This window comes from Erinaceus europaeus, chromosome X, assembly GCF_950295315.1.
Source record: "Erinaceus europaeus chromosome X, mEriEur2.1, whole genome shotgun sequence".
In the NCBI taxonomy this organism is placed as follows: domain Eukaryota; kingdom Metazoa; phylum Chordata; class Mammalia; order Eulipotyphla; family Erinaceidae; genus Erinaceus; species Erinaceus europaeus.
Window position 1 is genome coordinate 90783642 of NC_080185.1, and position 23745 is coordinate 90807386.

At 52.3% G+C, this 23745-nt stretch overlaps 1 protein-coding gene across 1 annotated transcript; it reads right to left on the reverse strand.

Annotated features, from left to right (window-relative positions):
* Nucleotides 1-357: 357 nt before the first annotated feature.
* On the reverse strand, nt 358-23168 carry UBA1 (ubiquitin like modifier activating enzyme 1). Its single transcript, XM_007529642.3, has 26 exons — nt 22963-23168; nt 17359-17475; nt 17184-17242; nt 16935-17103; nt 16706-16840; nt 15480-15586; nt 15143-15233; nt 14908-15040; nt 14434-14531; nt 14184-14330; nt 13846-14022; nt 13616-13720; nt 13447-13527; nt 12955-13110; nt 10737-10902; nt 10394-10590; nt 6275-6339; nt 5854-6049; nt 5047-5121; nt 4742-4931; nt 3560-3648; nt 3193-3285; nt 2850-3041; nt 1042-1143; nt 834-934; nt 358-720 (listed from the first exon to the last, which is right to left on the reverse strand). The coding sequence occupies exons 2-26, from the start codon at nt 17473-17475 to the stop codon at nt 585-587; spliced, it is 3177 nt and encodes a 1058-aa protein (XP_007529704.1). The 5' UTR covers nt 22963-23168; the 3' UTR covers nt 358-584.
* Nucleotides 23169-23745: the final 577 nt, after the last annotated feature.

Here is a 23745-nt window from a genome sequence, read left to right on the forward strand (position 1 = left end):
TTCAGGACCCATCTTCTTCAGGTGGTAGACAGAGTACGTTATCCAACCTCCCTTCGGAGGATGGAACATTCTCTACCAGAGAATGCTCAAGAGTGCTCTGAGCCAGGTGGGAAGCGATCTGCCTACCCCTGGCGAAACAGTCACTGCAACTTTCCTCTTCACAGGCAGGGAACAAGGTGAGAGAAGTTAAAGGGACTGGTCAAACACTACCCTCCCTCTCTCACCTCCCTCATCCTACCCAACACAACTCCACCACCTCTCCGTGGGCGCCCAGGTCCCTTGCTCTCTTTGGCCTCACCAACACCTCTTACTTTTTCCCTAGAGAGGAGGAAGAGGGGGCAATTCCCACACTGTCTCTGGGTTAATAATTCTTTATTGGGATTCAGGTTCCAAACAGGGTAAAAAGCAGCGGCAAGTGGGATTCAGGTAGGAGGGGACGAGGGGGGTTGACACCAACAGGCTTCGCTAACGGGGGCCACTGTCAGAGGCCAAATGAGAGCCGTGGGTTGGGAAAGGGGGGTGGTGTGGGGGGGAAGGGGAGGGGCATCGGGGCGGAGTCAGCTACAGGACGGGGAGGGGTGGGGTCAGCGGATGGTGTATCGTACATAAGGGACTTCCACGTCCTCGCCACTCTCATCGTTGCAGCACAGTTCAAGCACCAGCGCTCGCACATGGCGGCCCAGCTTTCGCTTCGACACACGACTTACGATCTCTGTCATCCTAGGGGGTGGGGAAGCAGAGTCAGGCAGGGGCTGGGGGGAACAAGGCAAAGGGGCAGCAGGCAGAGGACTGGGGCAGCTGCAGGCTGAGGCTCCACACCACCCAATACTCACGGCTGGTCCAATCGCTCCTTGAGCTTGGCGGCTGGCATGAAGAAGGAGTAAAGCATTGACACCCCCTGGGACAGCATGGTAATCTCCAACTTGTGCTCTGTCTGGAGGAGGCAGCCAAGGAGAAAGCAGAGTCATGGGGGTGGACGCCTGGGCAAGTCACCTCTGGGCTTCACCCCCAGGTATGGTGAGCGTGACCAAGGGGCCTCACCTTAAAGTACTCGAGGAACTGTCTGAGGGTCATCTCCTCACCGCTGGGCTGCACTCCCTGTACCTCAAAGCGATCCCACAACGTCCATTCTCGGTTATAGTACTGCAGGACAAGGAGCAGGTCAGTGGGCTGGGGACCAGGAGTTCACCCAGCCCCAGCGCTCTCCCCACATGCTAAGTCAGGTTGCTAGACTTTGCTGTCCAAAACTAGCCCATGGCTTCTGCTTGGCCAAGCAAATGCTGAAACCCTTAATGCTGACAAGGCCCTCCATCACTGATTTTTTTTTTTTTCTCCTCCAGGGTGATCGCTGGGGCTCAGTGCCTGCACCACGAATCCACCACTCCCGGAGGCCATTTTTTTCCTTCTGTTGCCCTGGTTATTTTTTTTATCGTTGTTGTAGTTATTATTATCTCTGTTATTGATGTCGTCGTTGTTGGATAGGATAGTCTTTTTTTTAATCTTTATCTATTTATTTTCCCTTTTGTTGCCCTTGTTGTTTAACATTGTTGTGGTTATTATTATTGTTATTATTGATATCGCTGTTGTTGGATAGGACAGAGAGAAATGGAGAGAGGAGGGGAAGACAAAGGGGGAGAGAAACATAGACACCTGCAGACCTGCTTCACCGCCCGTGAAGCGACTCCCCTGCAGGTGGGGAGCCCGGGGCTCGAACCGCGATCCTTGCACCAGTCCTTGTGCTTTGCGCCACATGCGCTCAACCCGCTGCACCACCACCCGACCCCTACCACTAGAAGTTCTTATTCTCATCTTCTATACGCCATATCCTCTCCCTCTCTCTCTTAACTGCCACCAGGGCTATCACTGGGGCTTAGTGTCAGCACTACGAATTCACCCCTTCCGGTGGCCTTTTTTTTTTTTTAATTTGATAGGACAGAAAAATTGAAAGGAGAGGTAGATAGATGAGAAAGACAGACACCTACAGACCTGCTTCACCACTTGTGAAGCGACTCCCCTGCAGGTGGGGAGCCTGGGGCTCAAACCGGGGCCCTCTTTCTATTACTGGAGCACTGCTCAGCTCTGGTTTATAGTGGTGTGTGTGGGGGGTTGAACCTGGGACTTTGTGGAGTCTCAGGCATGATTCAATTTGCATAACCATTATACTGTCTCCCCCACCCTCCCATATCCCTCTCACTCTACAGAATATTTCAGACATGCCAATCACATGACCGCTTCATTACCCTGCAGAAACTGACCCCTCCCCCCAAATCTGCATCTGTCTCCTCACTGCCTCAATTCTGGAATCAAATGCCCCCGCCCCTTTTAAGCAAGGTTATCTGCTGGCCATACCACATTTAAAACACCCTAAACCCACCAACCCCTCCCCTGGATGATATTCAAGGCTCCTGTTCCTCCCCAACCCCTCCCCCCCTTTCCCCCTCTGAAGTCATCTATCACATCACTCCCATGATCTAGTTCACTGAATACAATGCACACAGTAAGTGTTCAGCAAGCACTGGAGGAGAGTAACGGTCAAACAAGTAAAATATTTAGCACAGTTAGGTACCCAGTATGTGTCGGCTGCTATTGCTGTATAATTACTAGTGATTTCCCAGCTCCCAGAGTCTCATTCCACACTCCACCCCCCACCCCCCCCAGGGCTTTCCAAGAAGATCACTCCACTGCCAAACACATAGAAGGTACCCAAAAGTATGAGTGAGCGAACGGAGGGTGCACACAAGGAGAAGGGACAGAAAGCCTCACCAGGTGACAGGCGATGATACGAACCAGAGGCAGCTCTACAGACACTTCCTAGCCATGAACCTGCCTCCCCTGGTGCAGACCCTCACCTGGTGATGCGGTGCAGCCAGTGGTTCAGAAAAGCCAAAGAAGGGCAGGGCCAAGTTGAGGAAGCCATTCTTGTACGAGTCCAGTTTCCGGTGCCCCTGCACCACTTTGTAGAGTTCCAGGCACACAAGGCCGACCACGGCTGCTGTAGTTGTAGCAATAGCTGGGATGATCTTCCCTGCAATCAGCTTGCTCTGCGAGACGGGAAAGAATCAAGGAAGGAGGACAGTTAAGGCGGAAGAGGCTCAGAGTCTACTGAAGTGACAAGAACGGGGGAAACTGGAGCCGGGGGAGGGGTGGGAAGGGGGCTGTGTGTCAGGGCAAGTCAGGTCTGGATTCCCTCACCTTGTGCCGGTCTGCAGGGGGAATATCATAGTTCTCTGCCCGGAGATTAGATGCAGCCACGATGAAATCCATGTGGAAGTTGCTGTCGTTGTCCTGTGGAAAGTTTGGGGAAGGCAGTGAGGGGATCAGAGGAAGTGGGTCCCTGGCATCTAGACCACAAGTATCTTCCATTGCAATTAAGTGTTGGGTTCGCTCAGATTGCAAAGGCCTAAGTGGAAGCAGCTGTACATTCAGGGCCACCCGGCAGGCTTGTGACCCAATTCCCACAATGACCTGGGGCTACTACCAGATGCCCCTGCCACTCCCTTCATGCTTAGCCCATCTCCCCACCCGCCCCACCCCCTTTTCCAGGGACTCTGCCCAGCACCTTCTCAAAGTCGATGGGGAACATTTTGAATCCAGGCAGTTTTTCAGGGCTGGGCAGGGTAGCCTTGAGTTCCTCTAGGCGGCTGTCATCTGCAGGACGAGAGGGACACCATCAGCCCTTTAGACTCCAGGTTGGGGCCTGAAGGGCAAGAGGTAGGGGTGTGTGTGTGTGTGTGTGTGTGTGTGTGTGTGTGTGTGTGTAGGGAGGAGAGATAAAGGATTTCAAGACAACCTGAAGGAGAGGCAGGGCCGGGGGGGGGGGGCGGGGGAGAGGCAGACAGGACAACAGTGTGAACTTCAAGACAAGTCAAGAGAGGCAGTCTATAGACACTAATGGACTAACATGAAGACAGAAGGGCAGGTGCAGATGGAGAGAGCAAGATCTCGCAGAGAACAGTATAGATGTGGGCAGATGGAGGAGATACAAGGGGGGCAAGAAAGGGGGGGTTGGAGGGAAACAGGTAGACGTGGGTGTAGAGGGAAGATATGGACGGGGGAGTAGAGTGTCACAAAGGATAAGGCAATTTTTTTTTTAAATGTTAGATACACTTTGCATACTGAATACACTATCTTGTATACATTGCATATACACGTTATACACACACATTATATAAACACATATAAGAAAGATGATGGAGGCGGTCGGGCGGTAGCACAGAGCGGGTTAAGCACACGTGGCACAAAGTGCAAGGACCAGCGTAAGGATCCCAGTTCAAGCCTCCGGCTCCCCACCTGCAGGGGAGTCGCTTTACAGGCGGTGAAGCAGGTCTGCAGGTGTCTATCTTTCTCTCCCCCTCTTTGTCTTCCCCTCCTCTCTCCATTTCTCTCTGTCCTATCCAGCAATAACAACAACAAGGGCAATAAAATGGGCGTGGAGAAAGAAAAGATGACAGAAATAGATGCATAAAACGAATGAGAGATGCGGATGTCAAGGGTGGTCATACCTCACCCCAGATAAATTGATGAAGAAAGAGAAAAGTGGTTCTTTCCAAAGCAAACACACACTTAGAAAAACAGATAGCTCCCTTGAAAGGCTGGGGGGGGAGGGAGGGAGAAAACTTGCCCCAAATGACACTGATCCTAAGAAAGGGAGGCTCAAAGGAAGGTATAGGATGGGGGGGGGGGTCAGCCATAGGGTTAAGTGGGAATAGTGGCTCTTGGCCGACTGGCGCAGCACCCTCACCAACAGAAGAATTAGCACTCTGCAGCTCCTGGTCAGAGACATGAATCTTGACGCCAGACTTGGGAGTGAATTCGGGGACCTGCACGGACTGGAGGAGGGTAGCCACAGCAGCGCGGTCCTGAGAGCCTGTCACCCCATAGGTCTGGGCAAACAGGTTGGCAGCGGCCATCACATAGTCCAGATGCAGAGGCTAGGAGAAGGCAGGGACAGGAAGGGAAAGCATGTCAGTCTTCTTGCGTATAGGGGAGGGGTCTCGGCCTCCTTCCACCTACCCACCCAGCCTCTACCTGACCCGAGAGACTTACATTATTGACATCAAACATAAGCGGGTGTGGACAGCGTTTGGGCCCAGACCAGAATGGAGCTCCAGAACTTGTGAGCTGAAGGGACAGAGACTTGTGAGGAGCCAAGACATGAGAGGGAAGGCCTCCCTAACAAAATACATGCCTCACCTTGGCTCCCAGGTGTGCCCTGACTCATTAGCCCAGGCCAGGTAGAGGCAGTGGGCTGGAGTCCATCACAAAAGACCTGAACTACGGCGGGGGGGGGGGGCTTGTTGTCAGTTGTTCCAATGCCAGCGTGGAGCAGGGACCTCACTGAGAATAAGGCCACCACCGATTCTTTGTGCAAGAGACACACGGCCTTTTAGCAAACCCTCCAGCAGATTGGCAGGCACTATACTTACTTAGTGGTAGTAAATAACAGCAAGTCCTCACTACACACCCCTCATGAAGTAGACAAAGCTAGTATTTCTACTTTGGTGGTGAGGAAACCGAGGTACAAAAAGAAATGTGACTTGCCCTAGTGCAAATGAACCTGGGCCAAATTGTTCTGTGTGCTTTGAAGGTCAAAATGACTCCCCCCTCCACCCAACCCCCCACCATCCCACACCTCAGTTAAAGGAAACCACAGGCAAAATCCTGGCACAGAGAGAGGGGAATGGAGCGGCGTGGGCCAGGTTTCACCATTCTCGTGCATGCAATCCCCACGCCTCGGGCCACCTGCTACGGCTGGGCTACTGAACATCCAGGAGAGGCCTCAGGAGCTCCAACGGCAGCTTCCTGTTTCGGGGAAATGCATTCCACCAAACAGAGCTGGCAAATGGTTGTTACCTGGTCGGGAGGGAAGTTGTGCAACAGCTGCCGGATGTTGTTTGAGTACTGGGTGTGCCAGTGGTGGCAGGCCCAGGTCACACAGTCGGCCCAGGTCTGTGGCCTCTGAAGCACCAAGCTGCGCTGCACGGCCTCCAGCACCTCCAGGGGTTGGGTGCCTGCCAGCCGCAGTGTCCGCTCCACAAACTTGGGGTCCCTATCAGGAATTGGAGGGATCAGAGGGGCAAGATTACACAGTGGCCCCAAGAGTGGGCTCCAGGGCAATCCCACTTTCTGCATAGCCCAGCGGTACGCAGCCCAAACATTCATTGAGTCATGTGAGGAGTGTGCCATGTGCTGGATGCTGCCGTGCTGAGGAAAGCAGACAGGAGGCCTTGGCTGGCCGCGAGAGGGTGAGGTGAAGGTTCATATGGTTACTCACGTAAGGTACTGGTTGACGTTTTCTGCAGGCTGCTTGAAAAGGCCTTCAAATTCATCCCGAGCCCACTGCAGACAGAGCAAACAGATTACATGGAGTGACGGTTGACAAAAAGGGTTCCTAAAGGCATTAGAAAGCTCATGGAGGGGTGGAAGGTAGATAGCATAATGGTTATGCAGAGAGACTCTCATGCCTGAGGCTCCAAAGTCCCAGGCTCAATCCCCCGCACCACCATAAGCCAGAGCTGAGCAGTGCTCTGGTAAAAAAAAAAAAAAAAAAAAAAGAAAGAAAAAGAAAAGAAAGATCATGGGAAGAAAAAAAAAGAAAAGAAAGACCTTAAAAGGGGCTGCGTGGTGGCGCACCTGTTACAGTGCACAAAGACCTGGGCTCGAGCCCCTGGTCCCCACCTGCAGGGGAAAGCCCAGCAAGTGGTGAAGCAGTGTGGCAGATGTCTCTGTCTGTCTGTCTGTGTGCAGACATCTCTGTCTGTCTGTGTCTCTCTCCCTATTACCTCCTTCCCTTTCAGTTTCTGGCTGTCTCTATCCAGTAAAGATAATAAAATGATCTATACTTAAAAAAAAATATTATTGGGGTTGGGGGGAGGCTGGGCAGACAGCATAAAGGTTCTGCAAGAGACTCTCATTGCCGGAAGCTCTAAGGTCCCAGGTTCAATCCCCAGCACCACCATAAACCAGAGCTGAGCAGGGCTCTGATCTCTCTCCTTCTCTGCCTCTTATCTCTCATTAAAATAAAACAATTAGACATTAAAAAAAAGATTATCAGTAAATAAATTCAGAGGAACATAGCTGCTCACAGAGAATGGAAGCCCCTTACCTCTAGCACCTCAATTTAAAACCAATGGACTTGACCTGGGCAGTGGTTACATTAGTGAATATACAAAGAAGTAAGTTTTCTTAAAACTGGGGTACCTCACTTGATGGTATGTTCTCCATTTTTAATAAAAAGAGGGGAAAATCAGTTATGCACACTTTAACACACACACACACACACACAATCAGATCGAAGCCTAGGAGGTGGCACAGTGGACTCTCAAACACGGGTCCCCTGTTCAAGCCCTAGCGTCACATATGCCTGAGTGATCATCTGCTTTGTCCTCTCTCTCATAATAAATGATTTTTTGAAAATCAGATCAAAACCAAAAATTATTTCTGTACAGGCCGTTTATTCACCGGAGGCTTTGCGCTGAGTGCTCCTACAGCAAACGATAAATGCAGTCACTGGTGAGGGGGGTTCAGAGATGTTCATGGACAAGTTCAAATTCCATCTCTGCTATATACTATCTAACACTGTAACAACACTGTATCTTCTCTCTATCTAACACTGTAGTAACAACACTGTATCTTCTCTCTATCTAACACTGTAGTAACAGCACTGTATCTTCTCTCTATCTAACACTGTAGTAACAACACTGTATCTTCTCTCTATCTAACACTGTAGTAACAACACTGTATCTTCTCTCTATCTAACACTGTAGTAACAACACTGTATCTTCTCTCTATCTAACACTGTAGTAACAACACTGTATCTTCTATCTAACACTGTAGTAACAACACTGTATCTTCTCTCTATCTAACACTGTAGTAACAACACTGTATCTTCTCTCTATCTAACACTGTAGTAACAACACTGTATCTTCTCTCTCTTCCTTCTCCAAGATTTTATTTATTCGTGAAGAATGATAGGCGGAGAGAAAGAACCAAACATCACTCTGGTACATGTGCTACCGGGGGGGGGGTATCGAGATCGAGAGTCCAATACTTTATCCACTGCACCACCTCCCCGATCACCCCCTGTATCTTCTCTAAAATACTGTAACAACAATATCTAACAGGGTTGTTATGGGGGGGGGGCGGACAACTATGTAGGTTTACTTAAAACAAGGTCAGCTTCATGAGCACTGGTGTCCCTCCTGTTTCTCATCCTCTATCTTAAAGAAATAAAATGGAGGTGGGGGTAGATAGTACAATGATTATGCAAAGAGATTCTCAAGCCTGAGGCTCTGAAGTCCCAGGGTCAATTCCCCCATAGCATCATAAGCCAGAGCTGAGAAGTGCTCTAGTAAAATAATAATAATGAAAATAAAATAAAATAAATAAATAAATAAATAAGAAAGAAAGAAAAGAATCCTCTGGGAGAAGTAAAAATAAAACCAGTAGGTGCTTTACAACAGTCCCGTGAGGCAGACACTACTATCTATCACCCTTAATTTACAGGAGAGAGCTGAGGCATGAGGAGTCAAGTCTGAGGTTACACATGGCTCTGTGAGACCGTATTATCGGGTACACAACTAGAAAGACACCACTCTGGAATAGCAAGGTTAAAAGAAAAATGAGAGACAGTTTCCCTCCTCATCTTGTTCCTACCCCTGGACTCCTAAATAAACGTCCCAATAGGGCTGCGCTCAATGACCTAAACTAAAAATCACCCTAACGCCGCAATGGTTGTCTGAGGGCTTCAGCTCATGGTTCAGTTTTTGGTTACTTAGTGTTCACTTTGACAAACAGGAGAATGATCTGGACATTGTCTGGTATTCTTTATAAACATAAATGCCTCTTACAAACAAAAGCATCCTGAAAAACCAGCTTGTAACACTATTTTGAGCACTAACGGGGGAAACCTGAAATGCGAACTGAGATATTAGGGACTAATAAGTGGAAGATCGGGGCCAGGCAGTGGTGCACCTGGTTGAGAGCGCATGTTAGTGTGCAAGGACCCGGGGTTCAAGCCCCTGATCCCCACCTGCAGGGGGACAACTTCACAAGTGGTAAAGCAGGGGCTGCAGGTATCTCTCTGCCTGTCTTCTTTTTTACTCCCCCCTTCCCTCTCGATTTCTGGTTGTCTCTATCCAATAAATAAAGATAGTAAAAAAAAAAAATTAACTATATTGCACCAAAGTGAAAGACTCTGGGGTGGGTGGAGGGCTCCAAAAAGGATGACAGAAGACCTAGTGGGGGTTGTATTGTTATGTGGAAAACTGAGAAATGTCATGTACAAACTATTGTTATTTACTGTCGAATGTAAAACAGTAATCCCCCAATAAAGAAATTTTAAAATAAATGGTTAGAAGAACTGTTAAGAAGTCACCCTCCCCCAAAACTTCATGACTGGTGAAGCAGGGCTGCAGGTTATCTTTCCGTCTCATTCTCTCTCTCTCTCTCTCTCTCTCTCACCTCTGTCTCTATCCAATAGTAAATAAAATTTTTAAAAGAAAAAGAAAAAAGAAGCCACCCTCAAGTTTGCTCAGCATAAAAATAGTGTTTGGTTCTCCCACAATTCTCTTCTGGGAGCAATTCTGCTGCCAAGGGACACTGGGCAATGTCTAAGAGACATTTTTAATTGTCGTGTCTCCGAAGGGTACTGTTGAGCATCCAGTGGGTAGAAGCCAGGGATGCTACTAAAACCCCTCCATGCGCAGGGTGCCACTCACGCCACACACATGACCAAGAAACTGGGACCTGGATGTAAGTAGTGCCGGAGATCTGAGGCCCTGTTATCCAGAACGCACCCTCCGATCAGTGAGGCATGCCATGTACTAGGGGGTAGGGTGCATGAAACTTCAAAATGAAGAGGGGAAACGATAATAATGCGTGGTTTTCTTTTTCTTTTTTTCGGGGGGAGGAGGGATCCCTAAGAGGGATTCACCACTCTGGGCCTAGTTGTGCAGATAGAAAGAGATAGGGAAAGACACCACAGCACCAAGGCTTCCTCCAGTGCAGTGGAGGCCGGGCTTGAACCTGGGTCACACACATGACAAAACAGTCAGTCTTCCCAAACAAGTGGTTTTGCCAGCCCAGATATATCTAAGGAGAAAGTGGGGCAAGACCAAACTATTACGTAATCTAGGGGAGGGGTGGTTATTTCAGTATTCACCATACTACTGTTTCCATGTTGAAACTTTTTCAAAATGAAAATTAAAAAAAAAAACAAACAAAAAAAAACATCCTGGAACCTAGGCTACTGGGTCGGAAGAGAAGGAAGGAGGTTTGGGGGGGGGGTAGAAAAGTGCATCTTGTGAGAAGGTTGTGGCACCTGATGGCCAGAGACAGGAGAGCCCCCCCCCCCGCCCACCCCCACCCCTGCCCTCCAAAGCTGATGGATCACCTGCAGGGTGTGCTCGATGGCATTAGGGAAGTTCTTCAGTGTGCAGATAGGGATGGACTTCTCAGGTGGGTCCTGGCTAGAGCTGTATGACTCTGTCAAGAAGGGGATTACCACCTGCACGTTGCCTTTGGTACCCAGAGTGCCAGACTCCAGCAGCGGCTTCCGGTAGTACACACAGCGGCGGTCCATGTACATGCCTGGGGGGTAAGGGGGGTGGGGGAGGTGGTAGAGGGGGGACCTCAGTGCTTGGGAGCAAATGTCAGGAGAAGCCAGGCACCCCAGACACATGGTGCACGTGCACTCCATTCTGACCTGGACCTCCTTGCCCTCCCCCGCAACTCACGGGCATCCACATTGTCCAGGGCATTGGCCACCCCGTCCAGGTTCTGAAAGAAATCGTCGTCATAGATGCGTTCTGTGTCGGGGCCTACACGGTTCTGGTGACTTGTCACGTGGATGTGTGGGTTCATCTGTTGCACAGCCGCAGCAGCAGTGTCGGACTTGAGCTTCTACGGGGAGAGAAGGTAGAGATATGGGGACAGAACTCAAGTTAGTTTCTCAGTCATTAATTAAGCCAGTGAGCCTCTACAGAGCTGTTCTCCTAAAGGCGGATTTATTCAGTTCTGGAAAGAGCCACATCAGGGGTTCAAGAGGTGCCCAGAGTTATCAGGAGATAGTCTGTGACATAGCCAAGGGCCTACCTAACATCTAATGTTCTTTCAGTGGATGCAAACTGGGGTGAGGGTACGTCCCCCAAGACAGCACCCAGACAAGCAGGCTCTTTACAAAACCTCTCTCCTCTGCTCACCACCATCCCCTGGCTCTCCCCTCTACTGACGGTGACATGAGTCAGCTACCATTTCTTGTAGTTCATCCACTATCACCACCACTAACCCTCCTCCTCCCCACCCCCATCCCCTCGACCTTCCCCAACTCAAGACTCTTGGCCTGGGCTCTGCTCTTGGTCTGCGACACACTTCCCAAAAGGGGGAGAGGGGTCTCCTCCCCTCCTTTAGCCCCTGCCAACTCTTAGAGAATCATGCCCATCCTCAACCACTGCAGTCAAAACTGCAAACTAATTCCCACCCACCCCTCACACATACACGTCGGCATCCTCCTCCTCCTCCTCCTCCTCCTTTCTTTTTCTCTTTCTCTTACCAAAGCACTGCTCAATTCTGGCTTATGGTCGTGTGGGGTATTGAACCTGGGGCTCTAGGGCCTCAGGCATGAGAGTCTTTGCATAACCATTATGCTATCTACTCCTGCCCTACACGTCCTCCTCTTCCTTCAACTTGCTAGTGGTTTCTCCTGCATTAACGGGTTTTAGTGACATCAATGGCAAACGCTAGAAGAAGTGACATCAACCATAAACTTCACTTTACTAGTGTATCCCATTTACTGCCTGTCTCCTCCCCCCTAGAATTTATTAGCACCAAGTCAATAACTACTTGGTGACTAAATGGGACGGGGTGGGGGTAGGGAAGGGGAATATATCCTAGGCAGGTTAAAAAAAAAAAAAAAACTTTCTGGGAAGGAGGCCATTCCCTCTATTTCCCTAAATGACTACAGGCTTAAAAGTGCTGTCCTAGGCAAGGCCTGCTTCCCAGGTCCGTCTCTAGCTAGAGTCTGGGAAGGGAGGCTCCCAGAGAGCAAGACTGTTGATGCCAACAATGTGGCTCATGTTGGAAGCCTGCTTTCCTTCTGGGAGCCTGGAATCTGGGTCTGGGCCTAGGAGGAGGTGCCTGTGTGATGAGCCCAAAGCAAAAACCATGGGCACTGAGTCTCTAGTGAGCTTCCCGGGTCGGCAACATTTTGTGTATATTGTTTCAACTCCCTGCTGAGGGAATTGTGTGGGTCCTGTGTGACTCCACTGGGACAAGACGCCTGGAAACTTGTTCCAGTCTCCACCAGAGTTTGTCCTATGCACCAATTCCCTTTGTTGAGTGTGTCCTGCTTCCTTTGGTTGGAAGAAATCACAGCCATGGGTATGACTATAGGCTGAGCCCTGTAAGGCATCCTAGCAAATCATCTAACTTGAGGAGTTGTCCGGGGTCCCCCAGTGTGCTATGCTGGATAGCACAGATAAAGGTGGGGAGAAAAATGGGAGATTCAGGGAGTTGGGTGGTAGGTAACGCAGCAGGTTAAGCACAGGTGGCGTAAAGCTCAAGGACCAGTGTAAAGATCCCAGTTCGAGGCCCCGGCTCCCCGCCTGCAGGGGAGTCGCTTCACAGGCGGTGAGGCAGGTCTGTAGGTGTCTTAGCTTTCTCTGCCCCTCTCTGTCTTCCCTTCCTCTCTCCATTTCTGTCTGTCCTATCCAACAACGGCGACATCAACAATAATAACAAAGGCAACAAAGGGAATAAATAAATAAATAAATAAGTTTTTTTTTAAAAAGGGGGAGATTCAATGGGAAGCTATTATTTACTGAGCGTGTGGCAGAGAAACCGAAGGGAAAAGCTGGAGGGAATGGGGGACGGCCTTCTTCTTCCCAGAAAGAAAATGGGAATGACACGCGCAGAAGAGAGTGAGATGATAAAGCCCACCCACCCCATTCCACTCACCGTTACATCCCAGGGACGGAATAGAAATTGGCGGTTCAGATTTGATTTCTCAATGGTGTCCATGTCTGTGACCACAATCTCTCCACCATCCCCACAGCCTAGCCCAATCATGGCAAAGTTCTTGAGCAGCTCACAACCTATGGCTCCCGCACCCACCTAGGAGGCAGCCAAAGTCAGACACTGGTTGGTCAGGGTGACACAGATTAGCGTGAAGCCCCCCACCCCACCCCTGAAACAGGAGGGGGAAGAGAGGGCCTTCGTGCCCCGTCAAGGCCAGGGCTATCAGAAGCAACCCAGTCACCTGAGGAAAGAGGCACCAGAGGAGGGAAAGAAACATATGGACACAACAGGCTTTCCCTGAAGATAAAGAAAATGGCCATAGGGCGTATAGCAGAGACACAAGAAGCCTCCCTCTGGAAGTAGAAGACCCCAAGAGAGGCGGCCACCAGCCAGAGGAGGTGGTGGCAGCAGGTGTCGAAAGGGCTCACTCACCAGAAAATACTTCTGTTTGCCCAGCTTCTCCTGCAGGTCTGAACCAAACACAGCCACCTGCCCATCATAACGGTTCTGGCGCTGAGGGATGCAAAGGGAGGAGGAGTACCAGTGAGGGGCCTGACTGGAAATGGGCCCGCCTTCCCCAGGGGCCCGCTCGCTCACATACCGGGAGGCACTTTTCCTCTGTAAGAGCTTCTTGGTCCTCAGGGAGACACTCCAGGGCATCAAAGTAGAGCCACTGCTTGATGGGCATAAACTTCCCAGAGCAGGCCTGGGGAGAAGCGGGGAGAGGGAAAGTGGTAGAAGCTCAGCTGGGGCAAGATGCTGATGGACAAGCAAGTGATGGGGTATGGTGGGTGGGGGGAAGGCATCTAGTCCTTCTCCACCCATGCTGACCTTCATGACCTCCTGGGCAGCCAGGCCCCCGATGAAGGCATTGATGGGTGCCAGATCTCCAACAGCTACATACGCCAGCTTCCGGATGAGATCCTCGTCCAGGCTGTCTTGCTGTACTGCTGGCTGGGCCCGTGCATTCAAGGCCTGGGCGAGGGTCACCAGTTCGGCTGCGTCTTCCTGGTGGGGGCAAAAGGAAGGAAGAGACAACTGTCAGGACACTTGGGAAACGGGGAAGGAGAGAGGGAGAGTTGGGAGGAGGGGGAAGCGGAGGGGCAAGGGTGGGCAGACATGGCGGGCCTTCAGTGCCTAGGACACTGGCCCTGGCCAGGCTCACCCACCTCATTACGGGGCCGGGGAGGTCGGCCGTGCTGAGCACAGAACTGGTGCAGCGCTTGGAAGCCGATGTGCAGCTGGGCAGGGCGGGAGAACTTGGCAAAGTCAGTCATCACAAAGTCGGGCTCTGCCAGTGAGGCCATCAGGGATTTCTGTGGGAGGCAAGGCCATCAGAATCAGAAGAGCAGAAAGGAGGACGTGGGAACACCCACAGCGACCTTCCCACCACCAGGCTACCACCCCTGCTCCACTCACAAAGCTGATCTTCTTTGGGACTTTGACCTGACTGACAATGCCTCCGCGGATGTAGTCAGAGAAGCCGGAGGTGTCACAGATGCTGAAGGTGTAGGGACCTAGCGTAGACAGGGATGCTTGCCAGGTTACCCACAACTCTCCCAGCCCCAAAGAGAAGAGAAAAAGTCGAAGCCTGCTCCAGCCAAGACATCAGCAGTCATCTCTGCCACACCATGGGCTGCACCTGCGTTTCTGAAGTCATCGCCCCTCTCTCCCAAGCCCAGCTCAGAGCTCCTCCTGTGTCCCTGGGCTCCTCAGCTGGGCCACAAATTCCCCCCCCCCCGCCACCAATCTGCTCCGTTCAAACAGAGAGAGACCTTTCTTCCCTCTGCTCCAAACCCAGGGACACACATCCTCCCTTCAGTCCCTGGGCAGAGCCCAAGGATCCAGCCCTCCTCTCTCCCCTTGGACTCCCCTCTTGGCCCTAGAGCTCACCTAAGACTTTGATCTCCATGGGCTGACTTCCGTTGAGTTCAACCATGCCTTGTACTTCTGAAAAGGAGACGAAGTCGCCACTCTCAAAGCCGTGCCTAGCCTCATCCAGGCAGGTGACCACACCAGGGCTGTCCTGGAGACAGGAGAAACGTAATGACCCTCAGAGGCAGGTAGGTTCAGCACAACAGGTGCACACGCGAAGGAAGGCCTGGCCAGCCAGGGCCGTTCTCCTCACCTTAGTGATCATAGAAACCATGGCGCTAAGCGGTTGTTCTCCATTGGAGTCTGTGAGAATCATTTCCTCTCCAAAGTCACAAAAGAGCTGCCTGCAGAGGGAAGCAAGAGCGCTGATGCCCCCGTAGCATGTACGTGGGTACCCCACGTGGCCCTTAAAGACACATAGAATACTTGCTGAGCCAATCAATTCTGCCCATCACTTCTGGGAATCAGATGGCGCTTATATACCACAAAGAGAGGTAAGACATACAGAATCCAAAATGGGGGGGGGGGGGGGTGCTGAGGTAAAGGAGAGCTGAGGGTGGGGTGGGAATGGAGGAAAGGAGGGCACTCACCCGAACAGGCCCCGTGTATCTGCCACCACCAGCTTGATGCCACGACTATGACAGAACTCACCCACCCGTAGCTGATCCTCCAGGGGGGTGTTGGTAAGGACCACCACCTGTGGAGAGGTGAAGGCTCTGAGAGAGACCCCAGCATGGGGGGGAAGGGGAAAGAAGAACCAGGAACAGCTGGTGTACAGGGCTCAGGGAGTCCGTAAAGCTTCGCTGGCTTCAGCCTCTTTCAGACTCAAGCATCTGCTGTGCCATGGACTTGGCGGGTGTGTGTGTGTGGAGACCTGAAACCCACAGATTGTAGCAGGCAAGGGAAAGAGACAGTTGGGAAGGCAGAGAACAGCTGACTCGATTATTTCCCAACAGCCTCTGCTGCCTGCCTCCAGTCCTGCCATGCCCTACGAGATGAGACGGAGAAGTAACTCTGTCCCCAGCCAATCCTGAGCTCACTCCTGCCACACCTACTTGCTCAGTTATGAGCCCTGGGACTCTGCTCCCCGTCTGGATGCCCAATCCTGCTCCATCAGGGACGGCCGTCTACTCCCCATGGTGGGGTCAGCAGCAACACCCTGGCTTGCTGGGATACCCCAGGGGAAGAGCTCAGCTTCCATGGATGCTCTTTCTCTCCCATGGCTTTTTCTTTATTTTACTGGGACACATAAAAGACCAGAGCACTGCTCAGCTCTGGCTTACGGTGTCACTGGGGATTGAACCTGGGACCTTGGAGCAGCAGGCATGAAAAGTCTTCTGCAGAACTATTATGCTGTCTCCCTAGCCCTCTCATAACTTTCTATGCAACCACCAATCCAAAGGCCCTCATGACATGCCAGCTGCCTTTTCTAAGAGCTTGGTTCTCACAAAAACTCTTGTGAAGTCAGGATTACTACCATTCCCAAGTCTGCAAAGGGCGGTGGAGCGGAAGCGGTGGTGGAGGAGTAAGTTAAGGCACAGTGACCTGCGAGAAGTCACAGCAGTGGGATTAGTGGCCTGTGTCACACCAGTCTGGCTCCTGCCTCTGCTCCTAACTGCTTGGCTGGATAATCAGCTCACACCTCTTCCCACCAACCCCCACCCCCTCGAAAAGGCAGCCCGGGGCTTGGAGGCCCGCCTGCGACCCTAGAGTGAAGCCTGGACCCCAAGGCCAGCCCACTGAATTTTGAACACATAACCCAGGGAGAGGGCGGGCGGGGTTTCCTGAGAGAAGAGTTGGCCATGGCCCTAGGTACCTGGAAGCCACTTAGGAATTCCTCCACGAGGGGCCCAGTATAGGCGGTGACAGGCACATAGCTGTTGAGCTCAGCGAGGCGGGGCTGGGAGACCTCAGCCCGGTTCTTTCCGATGTCCTCCTCCCGCAGATAGAACTGCAAAGGGGAGGAGCGAAGGGAGTGAGGCGGCTGCAGAGCCCAAGGCCGAGGCTGGCCCCTGGCAGGGGAGGTGAGGACTGGGAAGAGGTACCTGGGAGGAGAGGTCGGCCCACTGGGCAGTGCCTTGGTCATGGAGGGTGACAGCCTTAACACCACCGAGGATGATGTTCTTGGCGATCTCCACGCCCAAGCCCCGCAGGCCCGATACCAACACGCTGGATGTCTGGAGCCGTTTCATTGCCTCATGGCCTAACACGTACCTGCATTATCATTTCTGGGTCAGCATGGGCTTCTGCTGGGCCCCTCTCACCTCTCAGTCCGACGCCCCCAGACCACTTACAGCTGGCGGGAGTAGAGGCCCTCGTCTATGTCTGCTTCACTGCCGTTCTTCGCCATTCCCTAGAGGGGGAGCCTGGGTTCAAGACCACCCGCGGGAGCCGGGCCGAGCCAGGCCGGGCGGGGCCGGACCAGGGAGCAGCACCCGACCTGCTAGTCCCCAGGAAGCAAACACTCACGTTGGTTGGCACCGAGGACACTTCGGACAACACAGATCTCGATGGGGAACAGTTAGAACCCGGCTTTGGATCAGGCCCCGACACGCGACGTTTCTTGGACAGCGGCGAGCTGGACATCTGAAAGGGGACAAAGAGGGTCAGTGGTGAGTCTGGGGCATGTGGCTACGTGTTCCTGTTGGTTAGCGGCGACTGTGGGGGAGGGGGAAGGGGGGCATTAAGTGCTAGCAGCCCCACTGTACAGACGAGGAGACAGGCACAGAGAGATGAGGTGACTTGCCCAGGGTCACACAGCTGTCAGAGCTAAGATCTGAACCCAGATGGTCTGGCTTGCAATCCATGCTGCTGACCACTAGGCCATTCGCCTCTCTCCCCAGCCCAGCATAATGAGAGACAGACTCCAATCCTGCAGGGGAAAGGAGTGACAAGAAGAGAGTACTTGTGGGGAAGCCAGAGGAGAGACGGAGATTCAGGTCAGATCCAGTTTCACACCTCGACCCTGCTGCTCTGTGTCGAGACACTGCTTAAACCCTCCTAGGCTCACTTCCCTCACCTGCACAACGCGGTGACGGTCCCACTTACCTACCCCATGGAGGTGGTGAAGTGACGAGAAATAACAGACCAGAGAGCCTGGCACAGGGCAAGGAGGCAAGAACAAGGAACCAGTCTCCTCTCCTCGAACCCCTGACCGGGGTGCAGGAGGAAAACAAGGCTTGAACATGCAGCAGCTTGGCATGAGGGCATGAGCGACCTTGCCGAGCACCCGGGTCCCCAGAGGGGCTCAGGGAGCAGAGTTGTACAAAGCCCAAATACCCGCAAGCATCAGGAAAAGGTGTACAGACCCTGACCCCCACCCCGCCCAAATACCCCCAAGCATCAGGAGAGGAAGACACGCAGGTGGAAGGGGGGGGGAGGGAGCGAGAGAAAACACACACTTTCTCCTCTGCATGTGGAGGTGAATGATGATGATGAGAAGGCACTTAAGGGGAGCCCTCCCGGGGCGAGATGGCAAAGCAAGCACTTTGTAGGCTCACCTCACTTAGTCCTCAGGATATCCCTGTGGGGTCGGGACTACTCTTCCAAAAAAAAAAAAAAAAAAGCCCAACTCCCACTGGAGGAAAAATAGAATGCAGTAGCTGGGGACACTTGGTGGCTTCACCAAGGTGCCCATAAACAGCTTGGTTGAGCTGGGACCAGATCAGGGTGTACCGAGTCGAAAGCACAAGCTGCCTCCCAGTATGGTCACATTCCATCCCCTCAATGGGCTGCGGGGGAAGGGGGAAGGGAGTCGCTTGTCCTCGAGGAACAAATGGGAACACCTGAGCTCATGGGGGTCAAGTCATTTGTCAAGGATGGCACACTAGGTCCTGAGAGAAGGAGCAAGGCAGCCTGCTGTGAAAGTGAGATCTGGGGACCTGGGTGGTGGCACATCCAGTTAAGTGCACGTTACCACCACACACAAGGACCTGGGTTCAAACCCCTGGTCCCCACCTGCAGGGTGGAAAGTTTCACAAGTGGTGAAGCAGGGCTACAGGTCTCTCTCTCTCTCTCTCTCCCTCCCTCCCTCCCTCTCTCTCTCCCTCTCTCCCCCTCTCTCTCTCCCTCTCTCCCCCTCTCTCTCTTCCTTCTCAACTAGTCTCTATGGAAAGAGCAAAAGAAAAAGAGGAGAGAGACTTGGGGTGAGGGTGACTGGATCCAGATGCTGAGGAACAACAGGACCCCCTTTCCCTCAGCCCAGGGGGTCTCTAAGCCCATTCTCCTATACTGAGTCTTTCCTGAGACTAAATCACTGTGTGCTGCCCCTACCCCCCCACACCTGTCACCCCTGGCATTTAAACAAAAATAACAGGAGCTCCCAACCACCTACCAAGAGCTTCCCGCTTGCCTGCCAAAGGGCTCTGTCTAATCCTAACAATGCCAGCTACAGATAACCTTATGCCCACGTCGCAAGTAAGAAAACAAAGAACTCGGAGAACTCCTGTCGTCTGCCCAGGGTCATGCTGCTGGTTGGGGACTTTGGTAAAGTCCCAAAAGAAATAAAGACCTAGCTCATAGGGATGAGGGCTAAGGATGGACCCTAAAAGCATACCTCTTTTTCGGTGCAGCTTGAAGAACTAACATAAAAGGAGATTTGCAGGGTTTGCCAGACAGCTAGAAATCTGTAGGGCTGGCTAGAAGATGCCTGCCTGGCTAGGGCCCCCAAATCAGCCAGCTGAATCACCGGGAAATGCTAAGAAACAATATAGGTAAGAAGAGGCTGAGTGAATTAGCAGGGAGACAAAAGCAAAGGCGGTTTCCATTTAGTGACTCCCTGACCTCGGCTAGGGGTCTCAGTTCCTAAGCCCCAGTGTCTGGAAAAGCACTGAACAAAGGGCATTATCCTCAAGGGGCTGCTGAGAAGGTCAAGATGTCAAGGTCTGTGGTCAGAGCTCAGTGCTCTGAGAATGTTAAGGTCCTTCCTGGGCACCTGCAAGTGACCTGCCTTACGTAGTTTCCAGCCATGTCAAAGGCCTGGGCCATACCATCTCTCCTCTCCTTAACTCAGAGACGACCCCCCCAGCGAGAGAGATTTCTTTTACCTCTCAACCTTTAAGTGCTGGTATCAAGAGTCTAAAACCAGGCTTTGGCTGGTTGTTCAAAAGAGGATTTCGCAGGCTGGGATGTGGTGCAGTGGCCAGAGCATTGGGCTCTCAAGCACAAGGTCTTGAACTTGAGCCTCAGCACTGCACACTGTGTATGCTACAGTGATTGTCTGATTTCCTCATAAATAATTTAAAAAATAATCTAAAAAAAAAAGGGGGATCTGGGAGGTGGCGCAGTAGATAAAGCCTTGGACTCTCAAGAGTGAGGTCCTGAGTTGAATCCCCAACAGCACATGTACCAGAGTGATGTCTGGTTCTTTCTATCATTCTTTATGAATAAATAAAGTCTTTTTAAAAAACTGTATGTATATGGTGGGGTGGGGGTAGACAGCATAATGGTTATGCAAACAGACTCATGCCTGAGGCTCCAAAGTCCTAGGTTCAACGCGCCCCCCCCACCACCACCAAAAGCCAGAAAGCATAATGGTTATGCAAAAAAGATTTTCATGCACAAGGCTCTGAAGTCTCAGGGTCAATCTTCCCACCACTGCCTTAAGCCAGAGCTGAGCAGTGGTCTGGTGTGTCCCTCTGTATTAAAATAAGTGAAATATTAAAGAGCAAAAAAAATTGATTTAAAAGGTATTTTGAGTGCTGAGCTCTGGCACAGACCATCTCAAGTGAAGCAGAAGAGGTCAGGGGTAGAAACCCTAGAGAGGGAGGGGCTAGAGATTCCCCACCCGTGGCAAAAATAATTTTTTTTAACAGTACTTTTTCTCCCTCAACATCCGTTCAGGCACCATGGAAGATGTATATACTCTCAGTCAAGCTGAACTGGGGCTTTCAGTTTCATGACTTGCTTGAGACCTCCAAAAGGATGACTTGAAACCTGAGCATTCTGTCACCTACATGGGAGAGGAAGGTTCGGGCTGGAGATTGGGGGGGGGGGGCAGGATGGAGAAGCTGGGGGCTCAGGATGCTGGGGCCTGCCGAGCCTCTTGGGAGAAGGCTGAGAACACAAGAGAGGAGCCGGGAGGTGGTTGTCTGAGCCTTTGGAGGCTTAGGTGGAGCTGGAAAGGGGGTGTGTGTGCATGTGCAAGTGGTGGGGCTGAGAGGCAGGGCAGGGCAAAGTTGTTAGGATGCAAATTTGGATCTTGGGAAAAGGCACCTTCATGCAAAGAACCAGGAAATGGGAAGTGGGAGAGCAGTTGCTAGCCACCTAGGAAGCTATACAAGGAATGAGTGTGTGTAGGGGGGTAGAAGTGTGTGTGTGTGGGGGGGGTGACGCTGGGGCCCAGTGAGACTGCAGGGAGAGGCTGGGACCTGGGGGAGGAGTGCTGTCTATCAGGAGGACATGGCGCCCTGGGCGTCTCCGGGAACAGATGCTGGTGGCAGGGGAAAACCTTGGGCCAAAAATAAAAGGGTGTTCCACGAGAAGTGTCTGGAATACTGACGCCGTACTCCCAAGAGGTCATGAGGGAGACTGACTGAGACCCGGGGTGGGGTCAGGAAAGGACAACAAAGGGGCTGTGTGTCCTCTGGTTGGTACATGCTAACTACCTTGGGCCTCTGAGGGAGTAGAAGAAGGAGGTTGCACCCCAAGAACCCTAGCCCTAAAAAGTTCAGTAAGCAGATACTGGCTAGGTCCTCGAGTGGAATTGGGTTTCTCTGACCAATCGTGTAGGAACCCAAGGAGCTGCTGTGAGGAAATGCTGAGAAGGGAGCTTTCCACTCTGATGGAAGACAATTGGGCCTATTGGGGGAAGGACATCTGACAGTCCTGATGGTGGTGGGGTCCCACAGGGCTGTTGACAGAAGCTGGGGGTCCTGATGGTGGTGGGGTCCCACAAGGCTGTTGACAGGAGCTGGGGGTCCTGAAGTTCTGATGGCAGATTTGGAGGTGTGAGTTTAAAGGATCTGCCAGAGAAGCTGGAGCCCTGATTGGCTTTTGCCAGGCAGAGGTTACATGAAGGGTGGGGTTTTGGGGGGAGCCATGAGTCAGTTATGCAGGGGTCTAGGAGCCAATGGGGTCCACAAGGGTAGACTCTGGCAGGGGCCTGCTGGGGGGGTGGTAAAGTGCCAAACGTCTCCTCCCTGACATTCTGAGATCTCTTGGGAATCTCTGAGGACTGATACTGGGACTCTTAAGGACTGTTTAAAAAGGGAGGGTGATTCAGAGACCCGCAAAATAATCATCTCTGAACATGACACCGAGAACCTTGAGAAAAGGGACCATTTCCTTAAAACCGAAAGTCTCTCTGTGCAGAGTCTAGGAATTGAAAGAATCTTTTAACAGCAGGTGCTGGAGGGGGGAGGGGAAGGGGCACAAAAAATGCTGGGCGTTGACGGGTGTCTCCTAGGAAAATGCTGGGGTCAGCGTGGAGTGGAGAGAGAGAGAGAGAGAGATAAGAGAAGAGACAGAGAGACCTCTGAGCTGTGAAGCAGTCTCTTGACAGAGGCCAGGAGCTGGTCTCTCTTGAAAACTAAGAATGTGGGAAGGAACGGGCAGTGAGGGGAGGCTAGAGAAGATCCTAAGAAATAAAGGCCATGTGGACCTTCCCTGGAGAAGGAAGGGGAAGGAGGTGGTGGGGGGTCTTGCTCTCTCTTGGAAGCCTGCAAGGTAAAAGACTGAGAGCCAGAGACTGGCGGGGGACTTTGGCCAGGAATAGAAGTCTCCACTCTGCTGGAGTTCTCATCAGCCATGCAAGCTTGGCGACTGGGCGGGGGATGGGGGGGCTCTGACTAGGGATCCTGTGCCCAAGTCTCTAATAGCAGAAGGGAGGGGGGGGTCGTCTGACTCCAAGGTCAGATTCAAAGCCTGAGTGACTGGGCAGGTCCTGCAGGAGAAATGTCGGCCCCGCCCCAAAGATCTACACCCACATTCCCCCCCCCTTTGCCCACCTATCACTAATATCCAAGTCACCCCAGATCGCCCAGACATCAGCCTGGCCCAGCGCCAGCCCCAGGACCCTACACTGCTTCCTGAAACCCCTGCCCTGTTAAGGCGCTGAGAAAGGCCATTTGTTACCAATGCCGGTTCCCCGGGTCGCGCCGCCGCCAACTCCTCTAGGAGCCGAAGCCAAGCCCGGCCGCCACCCTCCTTCTCCTCCTCCTCCTCCTCCTCCCCGCCGCCTTGGCCGCCTAGAATCGCCGCCGCCGCGTTCTCCTCCCCCGGCCGTAGTGCTTGTGATGGCCCCTGCCACCTCCTCCGGCTCAGCCGCAGATACAAGATGGCGGCCGCTGAGTCCGAGGCCGGAACAAAACCGTGGGCCCCACCCCCAGGAGCCCGGATGCTAGCAGGCCGTGCCCACTCATGAATCATGCATACCGTGGCTACTCCGGCAGGGTCTCATTCATTCTGGAAGAGGACTGGCGCCATCTGGTGGCAACTGTAGCTGTGACTCGGGAAAACCAAGTAAAGCCACATAAAGACCACACCCCGCTGATCCGTAATAATGAATACTTTGTTGCGACAAGGGCTGCTATGGTAACGAGACCGGCTCCCAGGGCCAGCTTCCTGCGTATGAATTATGCATGACATCGGTTCGCGGCACAGCAGCCTTGCAGCCCAAGGGCCACAGAGGCCACGCCCCACTTTCATGAATAATTAATGAGACGGCCACAGCCCAGAAGACCAAGGAGACCAAGGCCACAGCTCCTTATGAATAATGCATATGACACAAGGTGGGCTGGAACAAAAGGGGAAGATCCGCCTATTGCCGCATCTAACACCCAGTAAGCAGGGAAATAGGGCTGCTAAGGGGGAAACACACACTCCTAGCTCATGAATGATGACTATAGGTGCTGCATG